This window comes from Aspergillus aculeatinus (assembly GCF_003184765.1).
Source record: "Aspergillus aculeatinus CBS 121060 unplaced genomic scaffold BO66scaffold_38, whole genome shotgun sequence".
In the NCBI taxonomy this organism is placed as follows: domain Eukaryota; kingdom Fungi; phylum Ascomycota; class Eurotiomycetes; order Eurotiales; family Aspergillaceae; genus Aspergillus; species Aspergillus aculeatinus.
Window position 1 is genome coordinate 163,905 of NW_020291507.1, and position 18,455 is coordinate 182,359.

The following is an 18,455-nucleotide window of genomic DNA, read 5'->3' on the forward strand; positions in this document are numbered from 1 at the left end:
CAGGAACACAACATAGGTTACCCGGCAGGGATCCCAGATCTCACCTTCCAAGAACTAGTTGTGGTTCTCATGTCCAAAATTCTTTTCAAGCGGTGATGCTTAAGACAGCCAAGTCCAGTAAAAGTGATGCGAGTGCTATTATACTTGCAGGTGGTCGCCCGATCAGCGAGTCTCGAAGTTTCAGGTTTTACTCTTCCAAAATGAAGCAATGAAAAGTGCTAGTGCAGGCTGTAGTTCATACACCTCATGATATTGTCCCAAACGTCCTCACTCTACAGATCTAATACAGTGCGCCATCCCCCCTAAGCACTTCACGCCTTCTCCCGCCTCTCAATTGTCAACCACATATCCTCCCAGTGGCCCACTCCACCCTGGATCACAAACTTGGCCGACGGCTTGTCCTTGACGACATGGGGGGTATAACACCGGAAGAACTAGACCCAACAGCCAACAGTCAGTCAAACCACCCCAACTCTCACCAACTCAAGCCAAGAAAGGAAGGAAACATACCTGCAAAGGCCCCTTAAACAACTCCATCATCGCGATATCCCGTCCCAAACACACCCGGGCCCCATACCCAAAGGTAAAGATATACTTACTCAACACCTTCGCCTTCTCCGCATCCAACCACCGCTCCGGCCTAAACACCTCCGCATCCTCCCCAAACACCTTCTGATCGCGGTGCATGATCCACGGATTCCCCGAGATCTCCGTCCCGGCCGGCACAAACTTCCCGTACAGCTCGATCCCGGGCTCCGCCACGTAGCGCGGGAAGATATTCGGCGCCGGGGGATTCAACCGGATCGTCTCGCGGACACAGGCCACGTAGAAGGGGAGGTGCTCGAGGATATCGGCGTATTGCGGGGTTTGGCCGTCCGCAAAAACGCCCCGGACGACCGCGGCGTCGATCTCGGCCATCATGCGCGCGTACACGGCCTTGTGGGTGAGGAGGTTGTGCACCAGCGCCTGGAAGACGGTGCCCGTCGTGTCGGCCCCCGCCAGCAGCACGAGCAGCACTTCCGCTTTGATGTACTCCATGTCCAGCGGTTGGTTGTCCTCCGTGCGCGCTTCGAGGAAGGTCTGGAGGAGGTCGACCCGTCCGATGTCCTTTTTCTCCGACAAATCGCGCAGGCGCTGGTCGATGAGTGTGTCGCGGAAGCGCATGAGCACGCCCACGCCCGACGGGTCGGAGGGGGTCGCCACGAGGTACTTTTTCAGGAAGGTTGTTTTCACCCAGCTGGTGAAGGGGTGCAGGCGCGCGAGGAGACCGAAGGCCGGCAGCCCGTCGTGGAAGCCTTGGATTAGGCCGCCGACGTCGTGGGCTTGGGAGACGAAACCGAAGGGGGCGCCGAAACCGACTTCGCTGATGATGTCGTAGGCCATGTAGCTGTTCATTTCGAGTTAGTGAGAGGCTAGACAGGTTGGGAGTGTGTTTAGGTGGAAGAGGGAACGGTATAAGGCAGGGTTGAGGGCAACGTACACGGCCCACCAGGCAAAGTCAAAGACTGTCCCCGTGCTGGCGAACTTCTCGTCCAGCTTGTCCAGCCACTCTTGCAAGCGGAGGTCGATCAACGGCTCCATCTTTTTCACGTTGCTGAAGCTGTACTGCAGCGGGCGTCAGTCGGGATTCCGCGCGGGAAAGCGGCAGGGAAGCGTACCGGGCCGGCAATGTGCTTGCGGAACGAGGAGTGCGTCTTGTGCGAGCGCATGTTGAACAGCGACTCGGTCTCCCCGAAGGAGCCCGTGATGTAGTGGCCGGTCTTGTCGGCCTGGCGGTGGTAGATGTCCGGCAGCTTTGTCGGGTCGCTGACCAGCAGCAGTGTCGGGGTGATGCGGACAACGGGGCCTGAGGGGGACGGATGTCAGCGTCAGATGTGCTGCCTTGGGTAACATCTCTCTCGATCGACGGGGTCGAATTGGTACCATATTTCTTCGTCAACTCAGAGCAGGTCTGCAGCTCCGTTTCACGCAGGTTGTGCCATGCGATCCAAAGGCGAGTGACGCTGCCCCAGAAAGGCCCGGGGAACTTGGCGAGCGGATGGAAGAAGCGGTAGTAGATGATCTGGTAGACGAACTGTAGCACGACATAGGCAAGCAGACCCCCGGCCACCCGGGCCAGGGTAAGCTGCGACAAAACGTTCTCCAGACCCATGGCTGTCGGTTGAATGAGGCATGCGAGTCGCAGGTGCTGGAGAGGCAGGCTCTTAAGAATGCGACCGTTGCCTGACCTCACATCGACCAAGAACTATCCTTTGTCCCTCCTGCTGATCGGTCGTCCAGTAAGGGGCCTCAACTAGAGATGATCCGGTGTGGGTAAGAGGGCAAATCATTGTCGTCGTGCATAAACAATTTGCATCTCATTGGCACGAGCTGGCGCAGTGGACGTGCAGTCCGGCCCCCGTGCCGACCACCGACAAAGGCCTCCAAGCGTCCCTCCCCTCAGCCGAGCCCCGAAATTGTCAAGCCTGTTTCGGGGAGGACCTAGAATCAAATGGGCAGGCCATCCGGGCTGGAGCACCGTTGGTGCGGGGAGTGGGAGGAGGAGGGGTTGAACAGCTCGAGATGGTGGGTGTCAATGGGCCCTGACAGGCTGACAGGCTGCCAGGCGCACCGCAGCTCATATACGAAGCTTAGGGTTCAACGGCGCCCCGTGCCCCCATCCATGCCTGCTACATCACAACGATCCAGGGCAGAGAACGACTTCACATCTTATTCAGCACCTTATATGTAAATCTAACGGTCAACGGTTTGTGTTTGTTGGTATTGTCCAAGAACCACTTGACAGCTGTCAAAAGCAACAAAGTTGGCTCGAAGAACAGGCATCTTCCCTGTCGAGTTGGAGTGGGTGGAAAACATGGCATGCTGGTTGGAAAGTCATAACCGGCTCCATAACCGACCCGCGAAGGAGGACGGTCTTTTCCCCTTTAATTATTCGAGCGAGACAATAGGGTTATAAGTGATGCCCCTCCGTGTGGGAGGTGACCTATCGCATCGATCGCTTCAAATTGGGATCCACCGCGCAAAAGTCGCTTCGCGGCCACCAAAGCCCGCTAAAAGACACTAAACGCCGCTAATGCGCGCGCCGTCATCCGATCGGCATTCCTTCGCTCGTCATTTGCACTGAACCACTGATTGAGTGACTCCAGTGAGTGCCAGATTGGCGCTTTGCGTACTTTTGACAGCTTGCCTCGCGAATAGTGTCTGTGTCGGTTGCCTCGCAAGGAGGAAAGAGCGTCCGGTTGGCCGATTGCCACGGATGATATTCGAGGGGGTTAGTTGTTACCAATCTGCTATCCCCACCCAGAAAACGGCCTCTCACCCTCCAGATTTCAAGGCTTAAGGCTTCAAAACTCAAAGCCTGACAGAAGTTGGAGAAATGGGGACGATAATGCCAATGGGTCGGTCGAATCCACCCGAAAGAGGGGTGGCAGATGGCGATTCCCGCACCAGCCAGCCTCTGCCGTTCTGCCGTCTTCGGGGGCATTTATGATTTCTCACGAACTGCTCCATAACTTACCAGGAAAAGTTGTTGGAGAAAAACAACTCGTGTCTTCCTTCTCTACAGCCTCACACGTGAAATCGTGTCAGCACTCAATCACCCCCTTAATATACTAGTTATGTGAGATGATCACAAATCGGAGAGCCTTCTGAGCCGATGTTGTCCCGAAAGGACAGGCATGAGTTGACGACTACGCGCAAGAATCGACCAGGGCTGAATCCTGGCCGCTTGGTAAAGTCTTGAGTCCTCCCACCATCATTGACTCGCAGTCTCCATTTCGAGCCTTCCTTGCGTGGGTGGGTCTGGATAATCGCGATGCCAGAGCGCCACCGCCGGTTCCCCCGCCAATCTGCTGTTGGTGGCTGCCATGCCCTAAGCCAGTTGCAGAGAATGCGTCGGATTGTCCCCTTTCAAGTCAGACGCCGGTCGTTTAAGACAATCACCGGCGTCGGAATATAGTTCCTACCAAAATCTGCTGCCTTATGACTTTTTTTTCCAATACTCAAGGAGACTACGGACTAGATTGCCTGGCATGGAAGGGTGAATGGTTTGCTTGCGAAGGATAATGGCATTGTGCCTGTACAAAAAGAAACAGCTGTAACATCTCCAGAGAGGCACAGCACCCTCCAGCAGAATAGAACGAATAGAACGCCTGGCCCGCAAGGGGTCTCGGTCAACTGTCAATGCCACAGCAGTCCACAGTGGCATCGCGATCGGCGGGCTTCATTTCTCCCCCGTCCGGAACGATGACCCGCGCCGCCGCCGATCCGGCCAGAACTGCTATTCTTGTCACGCATTGGCCCAAATTATGTCAAAGAAGCCCTTCTGCGAGCTATCCATGATCCGCTGGACGCAGGCGCTGTGTCAGATGCAATCCTCACCTTTGGTCGACACATACGCGGACCAAAGCTGTAGCCTGCTAGTCCCTATCGAGCGAATGCGCTCGTACTCAGGGACCCTCCCAATCGGCAGTCTTTCCACCTCCTTTCCAGAACCGTCAACCCAAAGTTTGGGGAAAGCCCCGAAAGGGATTTTCTTCGCTCCTGATTCCCTGTTTGGGGAAACGCCACTGGTCATCAATCGACTCGAGCTGTACCGGTATGCCAAGGGTGTGTGCAATTCGTCCCAATGTGAGGATTAGGGGAAAGAAGAAAAGGGCGAGCTAGGGTTATCCCAGCAAAGCGACTCGTAACCTGCAAGATCAACAAACCGAACCTAATCGTCAATTTCAGGTCGGTGCGCGCCCCGAATGTCGCTTCCAGCTACATAAAGAAAGGCACGTCACTCGGCCAGAGCCAATTTTGGATCGGAGGATTCTTTCTTTCCTTTTCGCTCGCTGCTTTGATACTGCTTTCCGGACATGGCCAAGACGCAGGGCCCCGTCGTGGCGGGCGTGGCCATCGCCTTTGCCGTGCTGACATTCATCGTTCTTTCTTTGCGGTTGTTTGCCCGGCTTTATGTGTTGAAGAGCATGGGCCTGGATGACTGTGAGTCTTTACCTGAGAGGGGATCGGAGAATATTGGCTGACTGATACCTTCTCAGACTTGATTGTGGTTGCTTGTGTAAGATGGCCGGCAATGATTGATGTGAGTGTTGCTGACGGCTTTAGCTTCTTTCATGGGCCTTCACGGCTGTGACAATCGTTGGTATGTACTGGACTGTACTTCGGGTTTGGGGTTTGGTGATACTAATTATTACCAGCCGTTAAACATGGGATGGGCAAACATATGGATGATGTCGACCCGGACGGTCTCATCACCTACGCCTTTGTACGCTTTCTTTACCCTCAGCCCTCGACATCCCAACTAATAATGCAATTACTTCATAGGTTGTTTGGCTCAGTTCGATGTTCTACCTCGCCTGTCTCGGCTTCATCAAGACCTCGGTCTGCTATTTCTACACTCGACTAGGCGATAAAACCTTGACCCGACTATCGCTGGGGATGATGTGCGTGGTGGGATGTCAAGCGACGGCTTTCGTCTTGACAGCAGCTTTCCAATGCAATCCGATTCCCAAGGCGTGGAATAGCGCTCTCCCCGGCCACTGCGTGACCATCAACGTCTTCTACCTCTGCAACGCGGCCCTCAATATCCTCACCGACCTGTTGACCTACACCCTTCCCATCCGGGTGATCCTCCACCTTCACATGCCCTACAAACAAAAACTAGCCCTGGGATGCATTCTCTGCCTGGGTCTTTTGTACGTTACCACAGAGATCCATCACCAGCAAGACGCAATCCGCTAACTTTCCCATCTACAGCGCCTGCGTCTCCTCCATCATCCGCATCACCTACATCCCCACCATGCTCTCCTCCGCCGACTCCACCTACGCCATTAGCGGCGCGATGTACTGGTCCGCCATCGAGATCAACGTCGGCATCCTCGCGGCCTCCATCCCCTCCTTCAAGGCGATTGCCTCGCGCTTCCTGCCGCGCTGGATCGGGGAATATTCTTCGAACAAGGGCTACGGCGGCTGGTCAAGCAGCAACAACAACGCCGCCAAGCGGTACGGATCGGGCTTCTCGAAGCCACGGCCGCCGGAGTTCGGAATGAGTGTGCTGCAAAGCCACTGCGGCGAGACGGAGACCATCGCCGGCACCCAGATCGAGCGAAACGGCAGCGAGGACCGAATCGTCATCCCGGCGGGCAAGATCATGGCCCAGACGGAGATCGAGACCAACGTCGAGGTCAGTCCGGTGTATCTGCGGTCGTCGCCTTCGTTTGATCTGCCGCGGTGATGTGGGTTTGGACCACAGCTGCCGTCTCTTATTTCCTTTGTGAATGATGTATATTCTACCATCTAGATGCATATAAACTAGACTCCGTTCGTTTTCCACTGTACGGTCAGAGATCCTCGGTAACTCATCGTACAGCATGCCCATATTTTGGACTTTCAATCCCATCGAGGATTTAGCACACCCTCATACCCCCCCCTTTTGTTGTTTGCTCCCTCGCCACAACAAAGCAACGATACATATCACATGCAGCACGATGCAATTTTGAGGGGTAGAATCTGATACATCCCTTCTTCGGGATTCGCCCGATAAGACAGATCCAGATCCCTCCGCCCGGGCCCCACAACATACGATGCGCTCGGACATTGGGCGTAACAGAGTTCGTGATACATCACATTGACTACAGTGCTCTCCACGCGGGCCGCTCTCACCTACATTCTAGTTGCCAGATCATCAATGGAGGCATGACGTGCATCTACGGTAATCATCTGCTATTTTATTGATCTAGGGAGGTCGATCGGTGGGGATGGAGATAAATTGGCTGTGATCGACTTAGCTTAACAGCTGTCAGTTTGCCTGCAGTTAGAAGACTGTCCGGAATGGGTTGTTTCGAAGGTATTACTCGGCGATAACAGACTGAAACCACCTTCAACCTTGTCGGATCTTGTCATACGATGTGGCGCATGGTCCCCCCTCCCATTTGTCGGCAGTAATCCCAGGATTACCCCCATGCATCTAGACCAGCACACTCACTCTCTTCAAGGGGCTTACAAGCTGTCTCCTTCCCCCCTTCAGGCACACGCTTAGGGCATACCCTGACTTTTCCCTCTATCTGCCTTCCACAGCAGTCCCGACTTGTCCTCCAGCACTGCCTCGACCGTGTCTCTACATGTGAACAGACAGTGGAGATACCGTATTCTCTGATCTGATCAAGCTCACACTTGACCCTGCTGATTCTCACCATACTCTAGTGTCATCTCGAATTGGAGACCAGCAGGCCACGACGGTGTCTGTTATGCTCAACAAATGTCACATCAGTTATGTCTAGATACAACATGCTTTCCATATATATGCACTCACAATGAAAGTTGACAAATAACCACATCGACTGCCAGCTAACTCAATGACCACCCTGGACTCACCGCACTGCCGCCCTACGTAGGCAGGCAACGGTCACAGCCATCACAGCCATCACCACCAACTGATCCCATTTACACCTCCTCACCCGAGAAATATCCCGAGTCTGTTCCCTCCCTCTCTTGAAGCCGATTCTCAGCACCAGCCTGCCTCTCATAGTGGCTCCTCAGACGTGGGGACGCACTAGCCCACGTCGCCGCGCATTGCATGTATAGCTCGTCTGAAATGCATGAGCATGAACCCAGAACAAGGGTTCACGATGATTGACCCTCTGTTGAGAATCAGTCTCTATTCCTGACCACTTACTGAATTCGGCCCCCGATATGTGACGACCCCCTTCAGCCTCCAGCCTGCCGTCCAGAAACTTCCCGAATCCATCTCGAGGAAGCGCCGTGTTTGGGGGACCTTGCGTCCGGTCAGCAGTGAAACAATGCCAGGGAAATTCTACATGATATTGGACTTACTCCCTTTCGGGCCTTTCTTGTTTCGAAGGCGTCCCATCGTGGGGGTCAATACTATGGCGACGACGACGATGATGATGATGATGCTGGCTATAGATGGACAAGTCCTTGCTTGAAATTATGATTAGGGAAGAGGAGGTCGGGACGACGCCAGTCTCGTCTCGCTCCCGAGAACTGCGCTTGGCGACATTCGGCGACTGAGCGGCCGTAGCCTATCTTATATGAATTGTCGTCACAGACAAGGTGACAGAAGAGATGTGAGTAGATAAACGCCGATCCCCCGGGTGTGACCGCATAGAGGGCCCCCACACCCGGAGCCATGTGGTCCCCGCATGTCAGAACTATCTTGCACCCGGGAGATATGCGGGCTATATAAGATAACGAGAAGTCCACCTGGCCGTGGGTAGCAAGCCTTTATTGAACATTGAGTCGCATTGAATCTAGTTATCGATTATATCCCATGTCTATCGAAGCGAAGAATGTTGGGGTCAAGGCTCTCGCGAGATATTTTCCTTCGCGACACGGTCAACAAGGGGAGCAGCAGCATGACGAGCTGGCTACAAGTGACAGCGAGACGGGAGACAACCATGCGTTCTAAGTGCAGGAAGCTTTATTCGTCCTGTCTGAAGCAAGATTTGGAGAATGAATCTGCCTCTCTCTTGTTGTTTTGAAGATCTCTTGATAAGCACGGGCCGCCATCCTGTGGAAGGGGGTTGGGGTTCTTAGCGAGTGTTTCTGCCACTAGTGTGTCTGACGACGAGCAGAAGCCGAGCGCCTCTTGGGCTCTTCTCTTTGCTTATGTCGACGGCGTGATGAGTTCGATGTATACGGCCACGATGGGAGAAGACGCAGCAGGTATCCTAGACAGTGACAATTTTCGACATCGACTGGAAGAGAGCGCTGTTGTTCCGCAAGAGACTTTTGACTGCATTCGCCATTCCGCTGCGAACGGGGATGGAGAACCGTCAGACAGCACCGAGGCAGTTGGGATAGATACATACTAGCTGCACCGTAGGCAAAGATGGAGAAAATGAATACCGGCTGAAAAGGAATCAGAATCGAAGACAGGGTTCGCATTGAGGGATAGACCTGGCGTTGTTGTACAACACGATTTGTTCAGTTATCGACCTGTCTCAAGAGGTTGTTCATGGTTTGCTGCATGTCCTCCTGAGTCTCTTAACCTATTTCCATGCATTCAACTGTCGCTCAGCCTGCTGAATCCGTGGTACACAATCACCTGATCGTCGTAACCCAGCAGGGGTCAGATGCCAGACTTGCTTGCTTCAGTAAATGTAAGCTCTTTCCCGACAGTCTGCGCAATCGGGAAACCACTCTTGGTCGCACACGATATGTAAAAAAGAGACAGCATGTTTCAGGGCAGGTTAAGAGAGTCTCAGAGCCGTGTACAAGACACGGGAGGATGCGGCGGGAGAGCATTAACTAAAGAAGGGAAATGGTAACATATTCACTGGCCCAGTCCTAGCACGATGACACGGTATAAGGAACCAAAATCAGCTCCTGAATTACAACTCCACATTCATTCAGCCTCCAAAAACGATCGAAGGTACACCCAAACAGCATCTATCGCATCTTTTCAAGACCAAAACACCATATCATCAACATGCTTCACGAGCCCCCCAGGCCAGTTCCCTCTTCTCCCATGGAACAACACATCGAAGACACCGAATGCGCCATCCAGACCCTCTACGAAGGCGAACCCAGATGCATCTGCTGCAAGAACTGGGTCGCGACACCCCCCGCCCATCTCCGACCCGTACCTGAAGCAGACTCCGAAGACATCATCAACCAAACGGCCCTCGTCGTGCGCATGAGCAAGAATCACAATGACGACGCAGTAGTCCGACCGCTCACGCTGCACTCGATTGTCGTCCAGAGCCGCGCCTTAAAGCAAACGCTCACCGAGGTTTTCGCCGGCTACCAGGGCATCACCACGGCCGCAATGCAGCAGCAGCAGCAGCAGCAGCCGAAACTCGTCTTCCGGGCCCCGTTCCACGCCTTCATCTACCGCTGGGGCGCATTCACCGCGATTCTCGAGCGCCAGCGGCACGACGACCCCTTCGCCGCCGGTTTCACCCAGTTGCTGTACGAGATACTGGACGGCGAGCTGGGGGACCTCCGCGCCGAGATGCACAGCCTCCTGGCCCAGCGCGTCATTACCTACTCGCTGCTGTGGGCGCTCTTCGAGCCCGGGACGAATGTCGTGGCCCGTGACGACGAGCACGAAGACACCTTTTGTCGAGTGGACAGTCCGGACTACTACGGCCCAAAAGAGCAGGCCTACTTCCAGATAGCCGCGCGCTCGGTCGACTGGAACGGCACTCGCTTCGGGTACCGCCATCGGAAGTTCCGCGTGGATCGGTTCTCCGGCACGCGCGAGATTCGAGGGCTGCCTGTGTATCCGGTGGTCTTTCATCCAGCCCAGGAGGAGGCGGAGGGCAAAGCGATTGCGCGCGGGAGACGGTTTCGTGAGCTCGCGGGGCGGCACTATATGGCTTACTCTGGGGTGATTCAGTACGGGAACGCGAGTAGCCAGTTTCAGAGATACGTAGGTTTGTTGGTGTTTGTCCTAAGGAGTGTGGCTTGCTTGGGACTAGCTAATCTGATCCTCGTTGTCTGGTTTAGATGGACGGGCGTATCGTCGTCGACGCGGACGGGTATCTGCACGCCAATCCGACCAAGAGTGTTCCCCTTGAGCCTCTGGATGCGGAGTTGACGGCGCCCAGGATTGCGGTGGCCGATGACAAGCATGTAGAGAGACCCCTCAATCCGTCTGCCTTTCTAACACTTGCACCACAAGGGTGCTTCATGACACCCGAGTGTTATGACGGTTCCAAGGGCTTCTCTGCAAGACTGGGTCATGTTGCAGGTCCGGAAGCTGGTGAGTCACCTTCAACCCTCACCACGGATATAGGTCGGGGTACACTGATTTCATTGACTTGCTCGGAAGATCAAGACAAGGACCTGACCGAGGCGGACCTTCTCATCTGTGAACCCCGCGTGCTCGGCTACTCCCTCCAGCACAAAGTCTGGGCGACCTTCAACGTCCCCGACATCACTCCCATCGTGTGGAACGACACCGCGTTCTCGACGTTGATGCTTCCACCCAGCTACAAAGATCTGGTCCTCTCCTTCGTCGAGGGCCAAGCGGCGCACAGGGACGTCTTCGACGACGTCATCGAGGGCAAAGGGCAAGGGATCATCATGCTCCTGGTCGGTAACCCGGGGACAGGGAAGACCCTGACCGCCGAGGCCATTGCTGATCAAGTGCGCAAACCGCTGTATGCTCTGAGCGCGGGCGAGTTGGGCCAGCAGGCGGAGGGTGTCGAGCGCCGGCTGAGCACAGTGCTGGAGCTCACGGAGAGATGGGATACGGTGCTGCTGTTCGATGAGTGTGATGTGTTTCTGCAGGAGCGGTCGGGGAGCCAGATGCAGCATAACGAGGTGGTGGCGGTTTTTCTTCGGTGAGTTTTGCTTCTGCATTTCCTGTACTAGACCTCCAGTTCTCGGGTCGGGGGACATACTGACGGAGTTTAATGGTCGTCTAGCTGGCTGGAATACTACCGCGGGATCATGATCATGACCTCCAACCGCGCGGACGCGATCGATCGAGCCTTTCAGAGTCGGATTCATCTCACCCTACACTATCCCGACCTGGATGGGGCTGCGAGGGAGCAGATTTGGCGACGGTGTCTGACTCGGTCCAAGTGCCAGCATGCGTTGACCGATGAGGAGGTCCGGCGTCTGGCGCTGGTTACGATCAACGGACGGCAGATCAAGAACACCGTCAGGGTGGCGGCGCTGCTTGCGGCGCAGGGTAAGACGTGTCTGGGGATGGAGCAGATTAATATTGTGCTTCAGGCGACACGGATGATTGCAGCCTAGGTATTAGTCCTTATTCTCGTATTTTCTTTCGTTATGCTAGAACAATGGACACTGTCATGCAACACATGATCATCCTCACTACAAGTCACATGATTTATAGTGAAAGCCGAAGCGTGAAGGTGACCCATTCATCCCTCTTTGCACCATTCAATACCCAGACACCCCAGCTGAGCCTTAAACAAGCGCTGCTAGTCCCCCAGCGCGTCTATCCCCGCAGCCACCATCAACAGCCACACCAGCAGACTAGCCCTACACGGCGATGGGGGGCAGCGTATCATCCTATGTGGTATTCTCTGTGATGTACGCCTGCCCCAGAACAAACGGTAAGGAGGCCGTCACCTGCCTGGCCAGAGTCTTCGGGTTTGCCTTATGAACAGCAAACTGGGGCTCGGATCGACTGAGATACACAGTCAGTGCGTGGTATCTGGCTCTTAACGAATATGTCCAGTGCAGAGCGAGATTCGGCCAGCGAAGTAATTCAGAATAGGCTCATGTCTTGATGATGCAAGAAGATGGCAGGGAATACTGAGAATGAGGGCTCTTCGGATCAACGTCAAAACCATCATAGCTTTTCCGTGATAGTCTTCTGCAAGATAGAATTGGGGGCTGTATGAACTGCAAGTCTGACAATAATGACATTGGCTCTGTAGGATACGATATTGATCACCCAGAGACAACGACACAATGTTCTCCTAAGACAAATAGTATCTAGACTCGCTTGTATATCACCAGCGTCTAACTAACCGCCATCTGCCTTAAGCGTAACGTCTGCAGCGTCAACCATCGGCACCATATTGACGAAGCAGCTGGACCACACTGGCTTGACCCTTTGATGAAGCTATTGTAGCAGGATTGTGACCGCAATCATTCGCCAGCGTAACATCCGCGCCTCTTTCGAAGAGTAAGAATACCACATCCACATGTCCCATAGAAGAGGCGACATATAGTGGCGTACGCCCGTCGTTACTTCTTACATTGATTTCTGCTCCCTGGTCGAGAAGCAGTTGAACTCCCTCAATGTTTCCCTTGAATGAACCCAGGGTCAATGGTGTCCAGCCGTCGTTGTTTTTGAGTTCAAAGTCGGCTGACAATTGGAGTAAGAGCTGACCAATTTGGGTATAGCCAAACTCAAATGCAATGTATAACGGACTGCATCCGTTCGAACCGGTAGTATTGATGTCTGCGCCTCGTGCAAGAAGAAGGCGGACTACATCAATATGCCCACTCGAGGAGGCAACGAATAGTGGTGTACGCCCATGATCACTTCTCACATTTATGCAGGCTCCCTGCGTAAGAAGTAGCCGAACCTCTCAAGATCGCCTTTGAATGAAGTTAGGGTCTATGGGGTCCAACCATTGTTGTCTTTGAGTTCAATGTCAGCTGCCGATTGAATCAAAAGCTCAGCAGTTTGAGTGTGGCCAAACTCGAATGCGATATATAATGGACTACATCCATTACTGCTTGCGATATTTATATCGGCACCTCTGTCGACAAATAGGCGAACCATGTTGATAAGTCCCCGAGCAGAAGCGACATGCAAAGCTGTGTACCCGTCAATATCCCTAGCATTGATTTGGGCTCCGTGTGTAAGAAGAAAACTGGCAACTTCCAGGTGACTGTTCTGTGAGGCAAGGTGAAGCGGCGGCGGTGCAATGTTGACCATAGATCTACAAGCTGCACCACTGTCAATCAAGAGTCTAACGATCTCCAAGTGACCATCCTGACACGCAAAATGAAGTGGTGTCCACCCATCGGAGTTCACCCTATTGCAGTCAGCACCGTTTTCAATCAGGAGCCCAACAATCTCCAAGTGACCATTCCAAGATGCATAATCAAGTGGTGTACACCCTTGACTACTTGCAATATTGCAGTCAGCACCATTTTCAATCAGAAGTCTAACAATTTCCAAGTAACCATTCAGAGATGCAGGATGCAGTGGTGCCCAGCCGCCACAATTTGCAGTCTTGCATTCCGCGCCGTTTTCAATCAAGATTCTGACAACATCAAGAAAGCCTTTGTACATTGCAATATGAAGTGGTGTATACCCATCTTTATCTGCAGAATCGCAATTTGCGCCGTTTTCAATCAGGAGTCTGACAATATCAAGACAGCCTTTCTGTATTGCAATATGAAGTGGTGTATTTCCATCTTTCTCTGCAGAATCACAATTTGCGCCGCTTTCAATCAGGAGTTTGACAATATCAAGACAGCCTTTGTGTGTTGCATTATGGAGTGGTGTATTCCCATCTTTATCTGCAGAATCACAATTTGCACCATTTGCGATAAGCAGTTTAGCAGAGTCAAAATAACCTCTTCCAGACGCTAACTGTAGTGGCGTCGCGCCGCAACGCGCTCTTTGATTGGGGTCAGCACCGTTTTGAATAAAGAGCTTGATAACATCAATACGACCAAAGCCTGCAGCTAAGTGCATCGGCGAGAAGGCCATATTTGATCCAACACCGACCTCCGCGTTTTGCTTCACTAAGATTTTGATAATCTCAAAATTACTCCCCAGAGTTGCCAGGAACAGAGGAGTCGTGCCATCGTTGACTGCCATATTGATATCTGCGCCTTTCTCAACAAGGAGCTGAACCACTCCGACATGGCCGCAGAATGACGCTATAGCCACTGATGTTGACCCGTCTTGACTGTTGAATGCAATGTCTAAATGCGTGCTCGGATCATTGAATCGATCAACAAGTGAAATCATCCCCAAGCGCCATTGTATGGAAGCGGCATGAAGTGCGTTCCCGTAGATGCTATTTTGTACCATGGCCTTTCTCTTGCCATCCAGCAATACCTCAGTCATATTCTCGTGTTCTTCAACAGAAAAGGATTGAATTGTGCTACTTTGAGGTCTGCAAGTCTTTATACCTTGAGCATGTAGCTGCCGCACAAGATCCTCGTGATCATTGAAAGGGGCATCCCTGACTATATTCAGATAAATGCGACCTCGGGCATTGACATTTGCACCGTGATCGATAAGAAGCCGCACGATCTCCTCATGCCCTTCAGCTGCCGAGGCATAAAGTGCGTCGCTGTAGAGACCTCCTTGCGAACAGATCTCAGCGCCTCGAGCCAGCAGCAGCAGTACTACATCCTTGTGACCTTTGATTGAAGCGGCCTGTAGTGGACTGCCATAAAGTCCACCCTGTACGTTAACATCAGCACCATGGTCCAGTAGCAGCCGCACTATGTGTGTTTCACCGACTGATGAGGCTGCCTGGAGTGCATTACCGTAAGCGCCGCCATCAGCATTGGCCTCAGCGCCATTGCCCAACAGCCCAAGAACTGTGTGTTGAAGACCGGCCAATGATGCGTAGTACAAGGGTGGTGCCGTCTTCTTATCTGCCCACCACAGCGGTCCATTCCATGGCTGATCCAGATCGAAGAGCTTACCCCATGCTGCGTATGCCTGGCTCTGATGGAGAAGAAATTTCAGGATGCTTTTCTCCACGTCGGGTCTTGTCTCGCTATATCTTGCATGGTCGATCCAAGATTCTGCTGCGTACATGGCTAAAGGGAGCTCTTCCTTTATTGCCGTGAGCGACTTTCCTTCGTCCACTTGGGATAGATAGGCAAGGCAGATTCTAGTCATAACACCCTTTGCAGTGGCTTGTCGCATGCATCCTTGGAAAGACCCTGGTCCACCTGGGCGACAAGGAGAATCGACAGCAACGGTCATCAGTGAGAGAGCTCCATCAACTCGTTCAGATTCTAGATATTGCTGAACGGTAAAATGCGCCAGTTGAAGCTCTTCAATTGTACTCTGGCCTCTTCGTCTTGTTACCTGAGAGACAAGACTCGAACAAATTCTCATGATCTCTCGAGTCTCAGGCATCCTGAATGTGGGATCAAAGAGGGGGTCCTCGTCCGGCTCGACCACTATTATATCGACAACTTCATCAACTGTGAGAGGCCGATTCGAGTAAGTGAGAAACTGCAAGATCCGGATTGCTTCCTTGCGATAGTTCTCCGGAATATTAATCAAAATTCGCGCATAAGTCTCTTGCAAAGTGGCAGGAAGTGTCCGCAAGGATTGTCGAAGCTTTCGAAGATCTAGGCAGTGTTTTAGACTGTCAATCTGACACACGACCCATCTAAACCTGAAGTTTTCAGGGAAACATGTCAATGATATTATACTTTCCAGGAGCCCCACATCAGAAAGTGATCTTACATTCCATCGGCCTTTAGCATCAACTCCGCCTCAATTTCGTTCAATACCTCTGGTCGCCGATGCCACCTGTCAAATCCGCGATCACTCTGCAGTGTCTCGTGTAAGTAGGTGCGGATATCTTGATTGATACTGTGACTTTGTATGAGGATAATGCTTGTACATTCGAGCCAGTGGCCAAGTCCGGATTCAATTTCTTCTTCTTTCCTACTGGTCGCGAGAAGATGAAGTCCTTCGTGGTCGGAAAGAGACAATGTTTCTAGCCACATGAGTAGATCTCCTCGCATAGAGCACTCATCCAAGGCATCTAGTACGATTTGAAGTCTTCCTGCATGTTTTGACATTTCCAGGAAAGTCGAGAGAAGGGCTGTTTCTGTTGGTTGCCGATCGCCCTTCTCGCAGAATAAGAAGAGCTTCTCCAACTCCGCGCGAGAGTCGACACAGCTTGAGTATAGCTGTGCAACCAACGAGCGAACCATCTTATTGGGTGACTGCTTCTCGATTTCTTTAAAATCAAAGTAAAAGAAGAGGACTACATCCGGAGGCTGAAGTTGTTGCATTAGATCGTCGACTATGGCTGCGCTAAGAACCGTCTTCCCACAGCCGGGAATCCCATGTAGCCAGAGGTGTTGGCGCTTTCCACTTCTCCACTCCCGATATCTTTTGCTTTGGAGGAGCCAGGAGCAGGTTCCTTGCTGTCGACACTTGAGTGCGTCGGTAAGGTTGGTGGATACATCAGGGGGCGAGAGCCACGTCTTGAGCTTCGCGTGGTGGCTGTCCGATTGAAGGCTTTTGATTCCCGACTTTGTCTCGCTGGCGATAGTGTATATCTCCTGGATATTCTGGCGGACTTGGTAGTAGTCAGTAGATGTTGGCTCGTAACTCTAGGTGAACCCACCTGACCTAAGAATATCCAGAGCTCGCGGTGTTTCCTGAAGCCCTCTAATTGGCACATAGCCTAGGAGGTCTTTTGCATAAGCCGCTGCTGTAGCAGAAGCATAGCGTTGCCATCGATCGTTCTTATGCGAATCAGCATAATCACAGATTCCCCGTATCACGAGACATGGGAAATGATTCATCAGGCCGGCCGCTTCCATTTCAAAGCACATGCAATCCTCGCCGACTTCCTGGACGATCTCGTCACGAGTAAGAGCGTTCTTCACCACGGTATTCCCGGAGGCAATGATGCCGTAATGAACTTCTGGATCGGTAGTATCCCGCTGAATGCGTTCTATAACCTCCTCATTGTTGCAGTTGGCGCAGTTTGCCGCGCCTGTATGATCAAAGGAGGCTTTAAAGAGTCGGTCATTCTCAAAGCCTTGGTGAGAGTACCCGCTCACGCCCTTCTTTAGCTTTGGCGTGCCGCCGAGGAATTCCGCTATCCTTGACTCCCCGAGTTCGTATTCGGCCTGTATCGCTGCCAATGCATGCAGCAGGACCGGTGGTGGCGCGCTGAGGAATCCTCTCTGCTCCCACTCCTTGTTGAGCTTCGCCTTCCCCAGGTCATACTGCACCACGCCGCCGGTTGTCCCTTGTGGCTGACTGACCACAATGTCTCCGAGCCTTATATCCCTTCCCTCCTCCGGCCGGGAGATACCGCCACCGATGCCCACCAGCAAGGCGACTCGAATCTGTGGCAAGGAGGCGAGTAGGTTCGATGCCGTTGTCGCGGCGGGAGTAGTCCCAATCTGGCCTGCAGGAAGCGAGGCGATGACAAGGTTATGTTCGCCAATCCTGCCCCAAGTGTACGCGTTCGTGTCACTTGGGTGCTGGACGAAGCCACGGGGCTTATCATGACGTTCGTCAAGCATTGCAGTCGAGGCGGCTCGCTCGATGGGCAGGGCGGTAATCCAGCCGATGTTGTAGAGGTCCGGGCTCTCGAGAGCCCTTGGTGTAGCCATGATAAATATTGATAATGTCACAGGTCTTCCAAATATAGATGGATGAGTTCCTAAGACTGGTAACGACGTGCATACACTGTTCGCCCACTGGATGCAGCGGGTATCCTCCCCTCTTTCAAGCTGAGTCCCAGACAAAGGCTGACACAGCCTGGCGCCTTGCCAAGACTACTATCACCTTGTCAGTTCACACACAAACATGCAGCACACGCAGCTGGCGCAGCTGGCGCAGCTGAGCTGCAGCCTCGCTGACCAAGCCACAAAGCCTTGGTGGCTGTGTTCCTGTACCTCTGAGCCTCGATAGTCTCCGTCTTACTACGAGTGGAAACATTATTAGGATACAAACTCACTCGCATATGTCAATAGTCTCTGTTCAGGTGACGCTATTGTCATCGAGCATCAAACCGTCTGGCTGCTATATACACCTGCACACGCGTGTAACTGTCTCTTTACATGGATGACTTATTCTTTCGAATTCGATAGAATTCAATTCAAGTTCAATCACCCCAGGGAGCCCTGCGAGGGGGCTCGAATCGCCTAATGCGGCAAGCTATGGTGCTTCATCAAGATGCTAACAACCTAACTGGTTCGCTGTGTACAACCAAATACCCTCAGTAATCAAGAATCAACGCATGATACAGCGCTTA

At 52.9% G+C, this 18,455-nt stretch overlaps 5 protein-coding genes across 5 annotated transcripts; 2 read left to right on the plus strand and 3 right to left on the minus strand.

Moving 5' to 3' along the window:
• Positions 1-311: 311 nt before the first annotated feature.
• On the minus strand, positions 312-2,152 carry BO66DRAFT_328052 (cytochrome P450; the record flags this gene model as incomplete). The annotated part of the gene is made up of 5 exons (XM_025643976.1): positions 312-434; positions 511-1,387; positions 1,481-1,605; positions 1,659-1,846; positions 1,924-2,152. The coding sequence occupies 5 exons, from the start codon at positions 2,150-2,152 to the stop codon at positions 312-314; spliced, it is 1,542 nt and encodes a 513-aa protein (XP_025501782.1).
• Positions 2,153-3,038: 886 nt separating this feature from the next.
• Positions 3,039-3,492, minus strand: BO66DRAFT_393412 (uncharacterized protein). The gene has a single exon (XM_025647754.1). It carries the CDS (start codon positions 3,482-3,484, stop codon positions 3,086-3,088), a length of 399 nt encoding a protein of 132 aa, XP_025501783.1. The 5' UTR covers positions 3,485-3,492; the 3' UTR covers positions 3,039-3,085.
• Positions 3,493-4,846: 1,354 nt separating this feature from the next.
• BO66DRAFT_393413 (putative integral membrane protein Pth11-like) lies at positions 4,847-6,325 on the plus strand. The gene is made up of 6 exons (XM_025647755.1): positions 4,847-4,986; positions 5,043-5,062; positions 5,110-5,146; positions 5,202-5,269; positions 5,329-5,699; positions 5,761-6,325. The coding sequence occupies exons 1-6, from the start codon at positions 4,860-4,862 to the stop codon at positions 6,236-6,238; spliced, it is 1,101 nt and encodes a 366-aa protein (XP_025501784.1). The 5' UTR covers positions 4,847-4,859; the 3' UTR covers positions 6,239-6,325.
• Positions 6,326-9,493: 3,168 nt separating this feature from the next.
• On the plus strand, positions 9,494-11,736 carry BO66DRAFT_421845 (ATP-binding protein; the record flags this gene model as incomplete). The annotated part of the gene is made up of 4 exons (XM_025649997.1): positions 9,494-10,399; positions 10,477-10,732; positions 10,766-11,315; positions 11,400-11,736. The coding sequence occupies 4 exons, from the start codon at positions 9,494-9,496 to the stop codon at positions 11,734-11,736; spliced, it is 2,049 nt and encodes a 682-aa protein (XP_025501785.1).
• Positions 11,737-14,704: 2,968 nt separating this feature from the next.
• On the minus strand, positions 14,705-17,811 carry BO66DRAFT_280871 (Pfs, NACHT and ankyrin domain protein; the record flags this gene model as incomplete). The annotated part of the gene is made up of 4 exons (XM_025643062.1): positions 14,705-15,340; positions 15,410-15,842; positions 15,914-16,760; positions 16,809-17,811. Coding segments are annotated over 4 exons (2,919 nt in total), but the record flags the coding sequence as incomplete, so codon positions are not given.
• Positions 17,812-18,455: the final 644 nt, after the last annotated feature.

Coding starts and splice junctions, on each gene's coding strand:
- BO66DRAFT_393413 (XM_025647755.1), top strand. CDS start 4,860: ATGGCCAAGACGCAGGGCCCCGTCGTGGCGGGCGTGGCCATCGCCTTT. Junction 5,063..5,109: donor ACTTGATTGTGGTTGCTTGT/GTAAGATGGCCG, acceptor TGACGGCTTTAG/CTTCTTTCATGGGCCTTCAC. Junction 5,147..5,201: donor CACGGCTGTGACAATCGTTG/GTATGTACTGGA, acceptor AATTATTACCAG/CCGTTAAACATGGGATGGGC.
- BO66DRAFT_393412 (XM_025647754.1), bottom strand. CDS start 3,484: ATGCCCCCGAAGACGGCAGAACGGCAGAGGCTGGCTGGTGCGGGAATC.